The sequence below is a fragment of the Copadichromis virginalis genome, linkage group LG20, assembly GCF_057382275.1.
Source record: "Copadichromis virginalis isolate Kocher_CV1m ecotype Utaka linkage group LG20, C_Virginalis_male_GT1.1, whole genome shotgun sequence".
NCBI classification, from domain to species: domain Eukaryota; kingdom Metazoa; phylum Chordata; class Actinopteri; order Cichliformes; family Cichlidae; genus Copadichromis; species Copadichromis virginalis.
Genome location: NC_140637.1, coordinates 3,579,782 through 3,592,870, shown reverse-complemented (window position 1 = coordinate 3,592,870; position 13,089 = coordinate 3,579,782). Strand labels below are relative to the sequence as shown.

Below are 13,089 nucleotides of genomic sequence, written 5' to 3'. Positions count from 1 at the left end.
TTCAGATGTCTCACGCTGCGGTCAGCACTCTGTGCCGCTCCATTAAACTGCAGTGTGAGCTCTACTCCTCACGCCAAGTAGCCATCTGCCTGGACCCATACTGTGGCCTGGGCTTCGTCCTGTGGTGCCTCTCCAGGTAATTCCAACACAAACATAAAGACAGAATGCCATTATTCTTGTAACACACAGCTTTGCTGTTGCTGACAGTTTTCTCTCGTTTCCAGTGTTTACTCAGGTCACCAGTCCATCCTTATCCCTCCCCTGGAGCTGGAGAGCTCGCTGCCTGTGTGGCTGAGCACGCTCAGTCAGTACAAGATCAGAGACACCTTTTGCTCGTATTCTGTCATGGAGCTCTGCACCAAAGGCCTGGGCACCCAGACGGAGATGCTGAAGGTCACAAACACACTCACATAATCTCCCAGATGTGGTTCCTCCTCTCAGATTACCGTGCTGTCATTTCTGTTGTTACTCTGACAAACAACACAGTGATAAATTACTTTATGACAGAAAATATTACTGCTGTGAAGCAGAGTAATAAACACCTGTCTCAGGCTTAAAAAATGATTCACCTATTCATTCAGACAGCTCACCTGCCAGCGAGCTAGCATGCTAATTAAGTAGATTGTATGTTTACAGCGTTATGGGCCTTACATGTATCATATCTGTTTTAAAATCACTATCTGTCTCTGTCTGTGCTCATCTTCATTTTATCCTTTATCTGTCCTCATTCGGTTTTCCTTCTGCTTTGGATGAAAATGTTCAGTAATGCAGAGTCCATGTTTGCGTCAAGCTACCGTCTACACCTGTTAAAAGTGAGTGACCTTTAGCCGCTCGTGTCTGCAGGCGCGCGGTCTGAACCTGTCGTGCGTGCGGAGCTGTGTGGTGATAGCAGAGGAGCGTCCTCGCCTCGCTCTCACGCAGTCCTTCTCCAAGCTCTTCAAAGACCTCGGCCTTTCACCTCGCGCCGTCAGCACCGCCTTTGGCTCGAGGGTCAACCTAGCCATCTGCCTTCAGGTTGGTTTCGCAAATATGCAGTCTTATGAGGACATTTTGACCCAAATCAGGCTTTTTTTTTTGGTTCTGCTCAACAAAAATAAAAAACCATGTCATCTGAGCTGCACAAGGAGATGTACTGAATGTTAATAACTTATGATAATAACTTATTCATGTTCTGTAAGCTAAAAAACTTTATTTTTAATGTATTACCCCCCCGTGTCACTAGGGCACTGCTGGACCAGACCCCTCCACTGTCTATGTTGACATGAAGTCCCTGCGTCACGACAGGTAAGGCTGAAGACTCTCATAAAGCAGCACAAAGGCAACCACATTAGTCACGTGGTGCAGCTGGTGGACAACAACAGAAAGACTGACAGGCTTGTCTTTTCTGTGTCCCTCAGGGTGAGGCTAGTGGAAAGAGGAGCGCCACAGAGTCTTCCACTCATGGAGTCGGGCACTGTAAGTATTGATCACTGACTGGTAAAACTCACTTATGTGATGCTCACTGTGGCCACAGAACCAGAGCACTAAAAGAGTTGGTTAAAGGAGTCTTAAAGTGAAATTCTCCTCTCATTTCCTTCTCGAAGATCCTACCAGGAGTGAGAGTCATCATAGTCAACCCAGAGACCAGAGGCCCACTGGGGGACTCGCATCTTGGTGAGGTGAGTGCGCAAACATGTGCCACAAACCGTCCGATTTCACTGGCACGGAGTAAAAGAGGGCGACAGTGAAAAGATTTATTTTATGTTGATTTTTAGTCAAATTTCTCTCTTCTTGTCAAAATTTAGCAGCCAAAGTAATTCAGAAAGTCTTTTTTTTTTTTTTTTTTGTGCAGATTTGGGTGAACAGCCCACACAATGCCAGTGGCTACTACACCATTTATGGGGAGGAGAGCCTGCAGGCAGACCACTTCAACACCAGGCTCAGCTTTGGGGAGCCCCAAACTCTGTGGGCCAGGACCAGTTACTTGGGTTTCATCAAGAGAACAGAGCTGCTGGATGCAAGTGGAGGTGAGAGGACATTTGATATTTGGTGACATTGTAATAATGTAATAATCACTTGGAGAAGCAATTGGTGTTGAACCCTTTAAAATGTAAATGCTTGGTTGTACTGAAAGTTCTCATCACAAATGCATCACAACATTGGACCCTAATCTACAGGTTGCACAGTTGTAGCCAGATCTTTAAAACAAGACACTTTATATTGTTGGAACTGTAAATAATCAAATAGTTTTGTCCCCGCCACAGATCGCCATGATGCCTTGTTTGTGGTGGGATCCCTGGATGAAACGCTGGAGTTGAGGGGGCTGCGTTATCACCCCATCGACATCGAGACGTCCGTGTCCCGCGCCCACCGCAGCATCGCAGAGAGGTAAGGAGCAGCAGATGTGCACTTAACGTGGCGTCGTTGATCCTCGTAGCGAACAGTAGCAGAAACCTGAACTTTTCCCACTTCTCGCTTCGCAGTGCCGTGTTTACATGGACCAACCTGCTGGTGGTGGTGGCGGAGCTTAGCGGCTCGGAGCAGGAGGCCTTGGACCTGGTGCCACTCGTCACCAACGTGGTCCTGGAGGAGCACCACCTCATCGTCGGAGTGGTGGTCATCGTGGACCCGGGGGTGATCCCCATCAACTCCCGGGGAGAGAAGCAGAGGATGCATCTACGAGACTCCTTCCTGGCTGACCAACTGGACCCCATCTACGTGGCCTACAACATGTGAACACCCTTCACCAACTGATGCAGAAACCTGAGCCAGGCTCCGAGAACAGACAACGAGGGAGAAGGACTTTGGGGACGTGTACAGTAGCAGCCCCGAAGTTAAAACCTCAGACACACTCATTGGAAATGCCAAACGGCGTGGGAACGCGAGAAACGACTCAAGTACTGTAACGACAACATGCTTCCCTCTCAGAAACTGTTCTGTCTTTACTTCCACCTGCTCGATTGCTGCAGTCCAGGTTCACTGAGATTTCTACTGTGGGGCCTGACACTTTCTCTGCTCCTGAAAGGTAGATGCACGTGTCGACTGGGAGAAATCCCATCATCCTTTTTTTTTCTGCACCCACCTCTCCCTCGTCAATCAAACTCATGTTTTTAGGATATTTTAATTACTCCCAGAAAGAGAAGAATGGAATTCTCCCCTCATTTTTCTATCCTTTTGCTTTCCTCCTGAACCATGCATGCTCATGTGTCAGATTTTTCAGTTTTTTTTTAAACCCGTCTAATCTTGAAGGTGCACTGGAACTTCTCCCCTTGCACTTTACGTCCTCGCACCTCGATTTCCTGTCTCCTGCCTCCCCCACCCCTCATGCCTGCTGCTGTCAAAAAGAGCAAATCCACATCAGTATTAAAAGCGCCACAAGCAAGCACAGCCCACAGCGGGCAGTCCTGACACAATTGCCCACCAGGTGCACAGTGGCGTCCACTTTCCATCACACGCGATGTTTGCTGGCAGACTTAGTGTCGACAATGACGAAACAAAAAAATATCTTAAAAAAATGCTTGAATTACTTGTTGGTGTGGGAAAAGAAAGACTTCATGAACCCGAGCAGTAAAGATGAAACAGATTCTTCCTCTTCGGTGTGAGTAGGAGTCGGTGGGGTAGATAGCTCGTATGATTGTGATAGTACTAATCTATTTTTAAAAAGCGCCAATTTCCAGAACAACTTTCGAAACTATAGTCTGTGTTTAGGTGTGCATGCCAGCTGGGAGTGCAGGTGACGTCTACATGCGGGCTCGAAACAAAACGAAAACAAGCTTCGCGAGCCAAGGATTCTCACAGCAGTTATTTCGCTGCCTATGCTGAATGTTCAGGCTTTGTCACAGTTTTTGTGCCTCTCATGTAAAAGCATTCACAGCCTCCCGGCGCTCAACAAGAGCTGCTCTTAAAGAGGAAATAAGTACCCGGTGTTAATGAGGGAGACCAAGAATGTTCTGAAGTTATTCCCAGACAACCTTCTGTTTCTCTTCTCCTTTTAACCCATGTTTGCAGTTAACTCTCTTTACTCTTTATCTGTCAGCTAAAATGTTGTAAAGAAATAAATACGTGTGACTATAAATGACAGCACTGTTTGTGTTGTACAAATGTAGCTATAGCCAGTATAGATGAGCGTTTGGTTCATCTAAAGGTTTTGTTTTTTAAGGAAATATCTTGAGAACGTTGGTGTCTCTGTGTGAATGTGTAGTTTTTCTCACCGGGTATTTATTTTCTTTACAAAAATCTCACAAAGTAACATCAACAAACTTTTGTGACTTCACCCATGAGAAGAACTAACCGGAAGTGATTTGAAATTTGTCCGATCACACTTTCAATGTGGTCTCCTTGTGCACCCCAGAACAGCTAATGCACCTCTCACTGGTGCGTTAGACTGAACACATTTCAGACTGGATTTAGTTTTGCTGAAGAGGAAAACACCTCAGGGATACAAATCTGGCACAGCAAGTGCAACAGGGAGGCTTTACAGTAGAATTTGGCCTGGATCCTGTGGACTCATGAGCTGAAAACTATTGTTTGTTCTTTGGGTTGTACATGACAACCAGCTTGCTCAGTCTGACAGTTTTGCAGGGACATTTTTGTAACCTTAGGAAAGTAGGAGAGATAGCAAAGGCCAATTTAATCCAGGCTCTTGCAGCTGAGCTCCAGCATCACCCGACATGCATGGGGAACTTCCAGGGAGAGATTCAAATTAGAAAGTTGAGGGAAGTTTTTAAGGTTTTCTTTTCGTGGGTGAAGTCGCCAAATTTCTTTATAAAGTCAAATGTTTAGCTCTAATGTGGCTTTAATGTGATGTTAATACATCGGAGGCTTAATCTGGAGTTTGGCACTCTAGGCTCTGAAAACCATAGCAGACCAAAAAACCGCTAAACAAAATTTAAGGTCCAACTTCTCTGTGTTCAAGGGCCGTTTTGTTCGGCTTCGCCTGGCTTGGTCTGAGGTTCTGAAGTGAGCTGCTAGCTTTCAGTCTGTGTGTAGTTTTCCACCTTATATCAAAGAACGTGTTTCATTTAGTGTCACAGCTAATTAGATAAATGTAGAAAATCTGAAGGCAAGTCGGTGCCTTTTACCATGGTGACATTTATGATAATGGACCATTGAATTTAAAAAAAAAAAAAAAAAAAAAAGCAAAACAAAGAAATCAAGAATGAGGAGCTTTGCCTTATTAAACCTGTGGAACTTCTGTACTTTTATTGCTTATTTAAAGAACTGTTTCACCGAATCTAAGCGAGAAATCGGAAACCAGTTTGTAGCTCAAAACTCACACATACATTTTTAAAAAAAAGGTTTTTTTAAGAGGAAGGCTGGTGTTTTATGTTCGTGCTCATACCTTTCTGATTTTAACATAACCGTCATCACTCAGACCCATTAATTCTGAATGTGGGCAACACTTAAAAAAAAAAAAGAAAATGAACTGGGAACAATCCGCAACAAACCTGTGATTCAAAAGATTTTTTAAAAATTGCAGAACCCTCCTTTAAAAAGTGAAGTAATAAAGATGTCTGTATACTGTATTTTAGAGGTCAAATACTGTATTACTGGTGTTAATGTGTACATGAAAATGAATCTGTAGATAAAAAAAACCAAAACAAAAAAACTTGACTTGATCTTTCATACTTGACAGCATTTTCTGCATTGTTATTATTTTAAGGTTACCACATCGCAAGCAACAAAAAAGGTTTCAGTGGGCAGGAACAAACGTGCACTTTCCCAATATCATTTTATGTGTGTGTGTGAGTGTGTGTGCGCGCGTGTGTGTTCAGCAGTGATATTTGGCTTCTATGGTGCAACAAGTTTTGTCTTTTGTAAGAATTTTCCCAAAATGGTAAACCTGTTATTTTGTTTTTTTTATTTCTTCTGGTTTTTTTTAATGTCGCCTCCACTGTATTTTTACTCTTTCCATCCAAAATTGGAATTTTAATATATTTTCTAGGGATTTCATCAATATTTTCCTGATGCAATCTTTATCTGCAAGCAGCTGGTTTGATGTAGGAGCGGCTTTGTCGCGCGTCGATTAAACCACTTTTCAATCGGTGACCGACACCGACGGCGTGTGTGCGTGCCAGTGAAATTGGAGTCACGCGTCTTCTGAGGTTTCTGAGGCTGCTGTGTGATTATTGCTTTGTCGCTACTGTTTCACTCTGACAAGTTTTAATAAAGTTTTATAATTTCATGTTGGCCTTCAAGCCTTTTCAATAGACATTGGTGCTATTCAATAAGGGAAAGTTGACAGTTTTGTTCTCCAGTGTCATTACAAGAAGATGCCCTTTTGTGTGAAACCAAGTCATTCTTTTTCCATGCCAACATGTCTTCAGTCACTCCATACTTGCATCATCATCGGTTCGGGATCTGATGGACAATGCGCTCTGAATATATAGAGTTTTCATATTGTGTTGTGACGAATGGCGAACATTTCAAACCTCCAAAGTTATCCTAAGCACAAAATGTAAATGTACCTGCGAGGTAATGAAATTAGGATCTTTTACTCGTATACGCAAACGCAAAACCCCACAAACTCAAGGGCCCACAATGTATACCTCAGCAACTGTCTGTTCACTATGCATCGTCGAGCTGCAGCAAAGACATTCTCAACTGGTTAATGGTGCGATAACTTCTAACAACAACAACAACATGTCTTACTTGACAAAAACACTGTCACTCTGTCATTGGATGTGTTTCATGTCAAATAATAAAAAAATTGCTTTGTCAGACTTGTCTTGTACTTCTTCTTTTCTCATCTATCTGCAACCAGCTGCTGTTACAAGAAAGAAAATGGCATCTTCCCTCCAGCAGGTGTCAGTGTTTCTGCTCTGTGTGTTTGTGTTGGGGGTGTTAAGATGCCACACTTCAGTTTTGCTTAGCGTTTCTTACAAATATTCACATCTAATAAAATAAGATATTTCTTTACTTGAACCAACAGATAGTTAATAGTTGATTGATGATCAACTAATTGCAACAAAGGTCCCGTCAAACCACTTTATATTCTACGGTAAAGTCCCGACAATATATAAGGGAAATTCCAATAATCGCACGACTTCCTACTGGCAAACATTTGGCGACAGTGGGAAGGAAAAACTCCCTTTTAACAGGAAGAAACCTCTGGTTGGCTCAGGGAAGGGCAGATTTCTACTACGCCCGTTTGGGAGTGAGGGGCAGGGGGAGCGATAAAACCACACTGTGGAAGAGAGCCAGAGATTGATAATAAGTCATGATTAAATGCAGAGTGGAGAACACAAAGAAAGCGAAAAAGAAACAATGCATCATGGGAAGACCCCAGCAGTCTAGGCCTGTTGCAGTGTAACAAAGTAGTATCAGAAAGGAAGAAGCTGTGTATTTAGTTACTTTTTTTTTTATTCATTTATTTTTTTATATATATTAATGCAAGAATAATTCGATTTCTGAAACAGACTAATTTAGTTTTATTTGACACTGGAAATGTGTTTCTTAAAAGAAAAGCTTTCTTAAAAACACCATCTAGAAACTCTAGATCAGGCTAATCAGTTAAAATCAGGCTGTTAATACATTTATATAATCACCTACAGACATGCCATTAATCCAGGAATTAAACTTAAGCCTTTTAACATCTTAATCCAATCTGTTGCTCTTAATAAAGTTTTTTTCTGGATGTTTTAAAGCTTTTATTAGGAAAAAAAGGGAAACTTCTGGTCTTCCTAATAAATAAAAGCTCTGACATCTTTTTTGTACCCACTCAGGAGTTTAAAAGCTCTTCTCTCTTCTGCTGAGTGCCTTAAAAACTCTATGAGATAATCTAAGCAAGCTAAGTTGTTGTGGAAATGTCGCCAATAAAGTGAATTCCAAGGAAGCAGCTGCCTTTCAGTCATATTACAGCTTTCGTATTTCTAATGGACTCGTCTCTCCAAAGGAAACAACTCCTTGCAGCAGAGAAATAAAAACCATCCATTATTAGCACGTCTTAACCCTCCTTCTATTACTGATAACAAAAGCAACGTGTTAGAAAATGTGAGCTCATTTTAAGATGAAGCATATGTCATCACATACATGTGTCTCTGTCTGTATTTACATGCTGTACAAAGAAAATTAATAAACACAGATATCATGTGAAACAATCAGAGCGTTTCTGGCTTGACAACAAGTTACACCATCACTCCAAAGTAAGCTGCTGAATAAGAAATGTGGCTCTCCTGTGCCTTTAAAAAAGCTCTGACAGCTCTAACAGGGTTGTTGTTATGAACTGTATATGAAAAAATAAGCGTGTGGCGTTCAGAGCTGTTTGCTTTAGTTTGGATGTTTATTGCTGCCAGTCTGGATGTTTCAGAGCAGCGTCAAAGCAGCAGCGAGCAGAGCTGCGATGACTCCCGTGCTCGCTCTGTGGACAGATGCTGCTACCGCTGTCTGACTCGCAGTCAGCCACTTTGAAAAAATGCTGACTCGTGCGTACACCCCAGGCTTGAGAGGAAGTCCACACTCGTCTCCGAAGCTCGTCACGCCAACCTGATAAAACCTATCCTGATTCTCGCTGTAGCACTGCAGCGGGCCCCCGCTGTCACCCTGAAGCAGACACAAACAGCGTGAAGTTTTCTTTCAACCAGCCCGTAGTGACTTAATAAAAAACAAAAACAAAACCCAAGGATCAGCACCTGACAGGAATCGGCTGCTCCGCTCTCCAGTCCTGCGCAGATCATCTTCTCAGTGATGATGCCGTTATACCAGGTGACCCGGTTACATGTTTGTCTGTCGATGAGCTCCACCTCAGCTTCCTGCAGTTTGTTCGTCAGCGGGCCTGCAGTTCACACACCAAAGATGCTTTGAAAAAACTTTATTAATATATGTGACGTAATGTGAGAGTGACATTTAAAAACAGAGGAAAATAATCATGCTTTCAGTATCTACATGATATAATATATTCAAAAACAGGTCACTAGCAGCCCATTGTGACTCAGTTGTAGATTAGACTGTGATAGCCACACTTGTGCGACCTGCCCTAGAAATGACAGTTTTCCACATCTGTTGCGCTGAGTGACCGCCCAACTCGAAGCTGATGTGCCACCTTATTTGCGAGGCCCTGTAATCTGGTCAACAAATGCCTTGCGCAGCATGAACACCTGATTTGACAACTCTGCACTTCTCAGGTTTCAGAGTGCATCCCAGTGATCTCCATATGGCGTTTCACTGATTCTTTCTTTCTATTCAGTGTGATCTTTTCTGTTTCCAGGAGTTGTTGTAGAGATATAAGAGCCTGACCTGATACCCGACTTTTCCTAGTTTTCTTGAGTGCTTTCTAGGGCTCATCCATTGAAATGGATATACACAGCCGAGCTCTAACTGGGACTTGAAGTTGTGTTAAAGAGGTTCTAAAACTGTTCCTTTCATCACTCAGTGGTGTCCTTCATATCTCCTGTCAGATGTCACATCATGTGGATACCACAGTTTGCCTTCAGTGCAGCAAACAAGCCTTGGGAGTCGTTCTTATCTGACAGAATCTGCAATTCTTCTCCTTCTTTTTGTAGCATCAGGAACTCCAAGTGTTTCTTTCTTCTTTCTTTCTGCGTTTTGGTCTTTACTGTGAGGAAGGCTGGTTCTGACTTTCTAGAAGTTTCTGGATTTCTACACAATCCTCTGAAAACCAGCCGGCTGTATTTTGAGTAGCAGCCTTCAAGATCTCAAGATGTTCTTGAGAATCTTCAAGAGCCAGTTCAACTGCCCTGGCAAATCTTTTTGGTAATCAGCACATGCCAGCTTCACAACATCAAGTTTTCTAGTTTTCATCTTATGAGGTAGGCTTCAAGGCTAAGACAAGCTCAGCAACGTGCATTATCTCTGTTGATAAGAACTTATGTAAGGCAGCATTGCAAGCCACATAATAGTCAAGTAGATGTTGAGTTCACTTGCCAGTGGAGTTCATTTCACCTTTACTAAAATTTCTCATCGTTCTCTTTGTAAACTTTTCCTGCTCTCACATTAAACTTCCAGAGGATGAGAAGTTTGTCTGATGCACTGATGACTTCTAAAACCGGACATACAGATAATACAGCTGCAGCTGCAGACAGGAAAGTACTGCAGAGGGTCATCAACACAGCCCAGAAGATCACTGGCTGCTCTCTGCCCAGCCTGGAGGTCACTGCAAACTCTCGGTACCTCAGCAGAGCTGGCAATATCATCAAGGACCACTCTCACCCCAGCAACCAACTGTTTGAACTATTACCGTCAGGCCGACGGTACAGGTCACATAAAACCAGGACAAACAGATTCAGGGATAGCTTCTTTCCCAGAGCTATCACCGTAGTAAATAAGCACAAAAACAATTGAACCTATTCCATACCGTCACTGTCATTATATTATGCTGCTATTCATACTGTCATCATATTAATGCTGCTATCCTGTATATATTGTACATACTATTGTTTGAGTACTTACGATTGTTTTTTTTTTGTACTTTTTATATTTTACGTTTATATTTATTATTGAAACTTGCACCAAGGGAGTGGCACTCCAATTTCGTTGTACTCTGTACAATGACAATAAAGGCTATTCTATTCTACAGCTGCAAATACTTCAGAACCCCTTCACTTTTTGCATGCTTTGGTTGACATCAATAAACTCAGCTATTTCAATCATTTTCTTAACCTTTCATCTGACTTGTGTTGCCAGGAGCTGCCAGAGCCCACATTCAGATGTGTTAATAAAAGATAAAAAGATCAGTAGTAAATCTGTTTCTCTACCTGATAAATGTGTAAAATTGAAGAAAAAGTTCTGCTATCTCACTCTCCTATTTCCTATTTACAAAAACAACAAACAGGTTTTATTAAATTTCCAAAATGTTCTTTTGTTGAACTAAAATTTCTATGGTAGAAAATGGAAAACAAACTTTTTTGTCATTTACTTGTTTATCTATTACTTAGCTCCTTTGATATAGTATAAATGGGTGTGGCTGTTGGTCTTTGTCAGCATGTAAAGTTGTAAAACTTATAAAAATAAGTTTAAAAGTCCAAAATTTTTAAATTCACTTTTTCCAAAAATGTAAAATGGGCCATATTGGCTCCAATTTTGCCCCCCAGACCTTATGTTTGACATCCCTGCCCTAAACTAAATACTAATTTTTCTTATTTTAAAATAGTAACTCAGGCCTTTCCCACCTTTGTAATAGGTGCTTCCCCATCCACTGACGAAGCAGTGGCTGAGGTTGAGCATGGCCTCGTGGATCACATCACCAGGAAGGCAAATAGGCTGGATGTAGTTGGTGAACTTAAAGGGCGAGCTGAGCAGCAACAGCGTCACATCGTTATCGGATGTGAAAATGTTGTAACCATCGTGCATTTTCACTCCCCTGATGGAGCGGACCTGGGCGTAATTTCCTGGAGAAGATAGCGTATTTAGTCCTGCCACCACACGAAAATAGCTCAGGCCGATCCGTCTGGACACAAAAGAAAAGAGTGTAAAAACAAACAAACATATACATATACGTCAGCGTTTACCTTCACGCCAATAACGTTGCGGTAAAGACCCCCCCCCCCCCCTGTGCAAAGTGCCCTAACTGTTACTTTTAAGGGACTCACAGGTGGTGGTAGAAGCAGTGTGTGGCAGTGAGCACCCAGACGCTGCTGAGGAGAGTGCCACCACAGTGGTGTCTGTATTGGATCTGGATGCTGACCTGCCATGGCCACGCCCCCTCGGGAGCCTCCCGGCCACCCACGATCCGAGAAGCACCTGGAGGACCAAAAAGAGGCCGTTCCCCACAACCTAATAAAGATTAAAAAAAAGGTTTTAAGTTGACTTGTACGTAAACTTTAAATGTGTTTCTCATTTTAATGTGAAAAACACATTAAAGCTCCTTTCTAGTGTTACTCACCACTCAAACATACAGGTCATATTGGTCGTAGTCTCACAATAATATTGTAGTTTGTAGGTAGACGCTTTAACATATTAGGATACTATTACCATATAATGATAATAGCATTAACCTTAATTACTTGGACATTACTTGGATACTAGTAATATCGCCTTAACTGGATTATTGAGAGGGATCCAACATTAACTTTCTGGGGTAATAACCTGCTATTTTTATACTGTTACCTGCTTGTTTCTTCCTGTTCACCCCCCTATTACCACATTCTTGCCGAGCTGTACTAAAAAGTGCTACCGAATATTTTTCAAATCGCAACAGACATCCAAAATAGCCAATGATTATATAGGTTTTGGTGACAGCAGTGGTGATAGAAACCAAACGAATATATATAAAATATAAAAATTTGAATAAAGTAGTATTAGTTGTTTTTGTCTGCTTTTGTGATAACACATAATAGTGGGTGAATGGTTTAATTTTTCTTAAAGTGCAAAACTGCGGGTGATGTGCTAATTAATCTTTCTGTTAGTAAAGAAACAAAGAAAGTACATTTTCAGCGAGGAAGTGAACTGAGTGTATCACTGAGACTTCATCATATCATAACACAAATAAAATGTTTATCAGGTAAAGTGCTGAGTCACAGTCAGCACATGGACCCAGTAAAGTTAGCTGCTCAATATTAGCCAAAAAGCTGAACTGAGACACCTGTTTAAAACAAAACAAAACAAAACTTATATTAGTTCATTAGAAAATTAGAAAAATTCACCTAAATAACACTCGGGTCCAAGAAAGAGGGGCTTTGCTAAAAAACAACAACAAAAAAACGCCAAAACCCCCCCGCAAAACAGGATCTGAAGTTACTGATAATCAAAAACTGGCTGAATACTTTACTAAAAAGTGGAGGAAAAGAAGAAATAACACTAAAACTTCTGCAGGTACTCACTCTTCTGTGGCGAAGTGGATAATGCGGTCAAATAGCAGACGTTCAGACACAGGAGAAAACCTTTTAACTCCATTTAGTTTCAACTCTTTTCCTTCATAAATGTAAATATAAATATATATGTGTGTATTTTTGATCGCAAACAGAAACTGTTCCGACCACCGATGACGTCAGGTGCACGTTCAGCTCTTTTGATCTGCGTAAAAAAAGTTTTAACGGAAAAGCAGCTACTCTACAGAAACGTGAAAGCTCTTGATATATTTTGAGGCTCCGTTTGCATTGATTCACACGCGAGCTCGCGCATTACGTAACAGCAAAAAGACAGAGGGCAGGTTAC

General features: G+C 41.8%; 2 protein-coding genes across 2 annotated transcripts in view; one reads left to right on the top strand and one right to left on the bottom strand.

The window, feature by feature from the left end:
- dip2ba (DIP2 acetate--CoA ligase B (putative)a) overlaps window positions 1–6,701 on the top strand; it is a 48,011-nt gene extending 41,310 nt beyond the window's left edge. The window contains exons 30-38 of the mRNA XM_085444650.1: window positions 6–136; window positions 225–393; window positions 844–1,014; window positions 1,223–1,284; window positions 1,398–1,455; window positions 1,584–1,658; window positions 1,832–2,006; window positions 2,244–2,367; window positions 2,463–6,701. Coding sequence (XP_085300776.1) covers window positions 6–136; window positions 225–393; window positions 844–1,014; window positions 1,223–1,284; window positions 1,398–1,455; window positions 1,584–1,658; window positions 1,832–2,006; window positions 2,244–2,367; window positions 2,463–2,715 — 1,218 coding nt within the window. The 3' untranslated portion in view covers window positions 2,716–6,701. The remainder of the gene's footprint in view (window positions 1–5; window positions 137–224; window positions 394–843; window positions 1,015–1,222; window positions 1,285–1,397; window positions 1,456–1,583; window positions 1,659–1,831; window positions 2,007–2,243; window positions 2,368–2,462) is intronic.
- Window positions 6,702–8,239: 1,538 nt separating this feature from the next.
- Window positions 8,240–12,915, bottom strand: LOC146684033 (transmembrane protease serine 12). Its single transcript, XM_085444504.1, has 5 exons — window positions 12,756–12,915; window positions 11,526–11,709; window positions 11,106–11,383; window positions 8,610–8,752; window positions 8,240–8,520 (listed from the first exon to the last, which is right to left on the bottom strand). The coding sequence occupies exons 1-5, from the start codon at window positions 12,826–12,828 to the stop codon at window positions 8,284–8,286; spliced, it is 915 nt and encodes a 304-aa protein (XP_085300630.1). The 5' UTR covers window positions 12,829–12,915; the 3' UTR covers window positions 8,240–8,283.
- Between the last annotated feature and the right edge of the window lie 174 nt (window positions 12,916–13,089).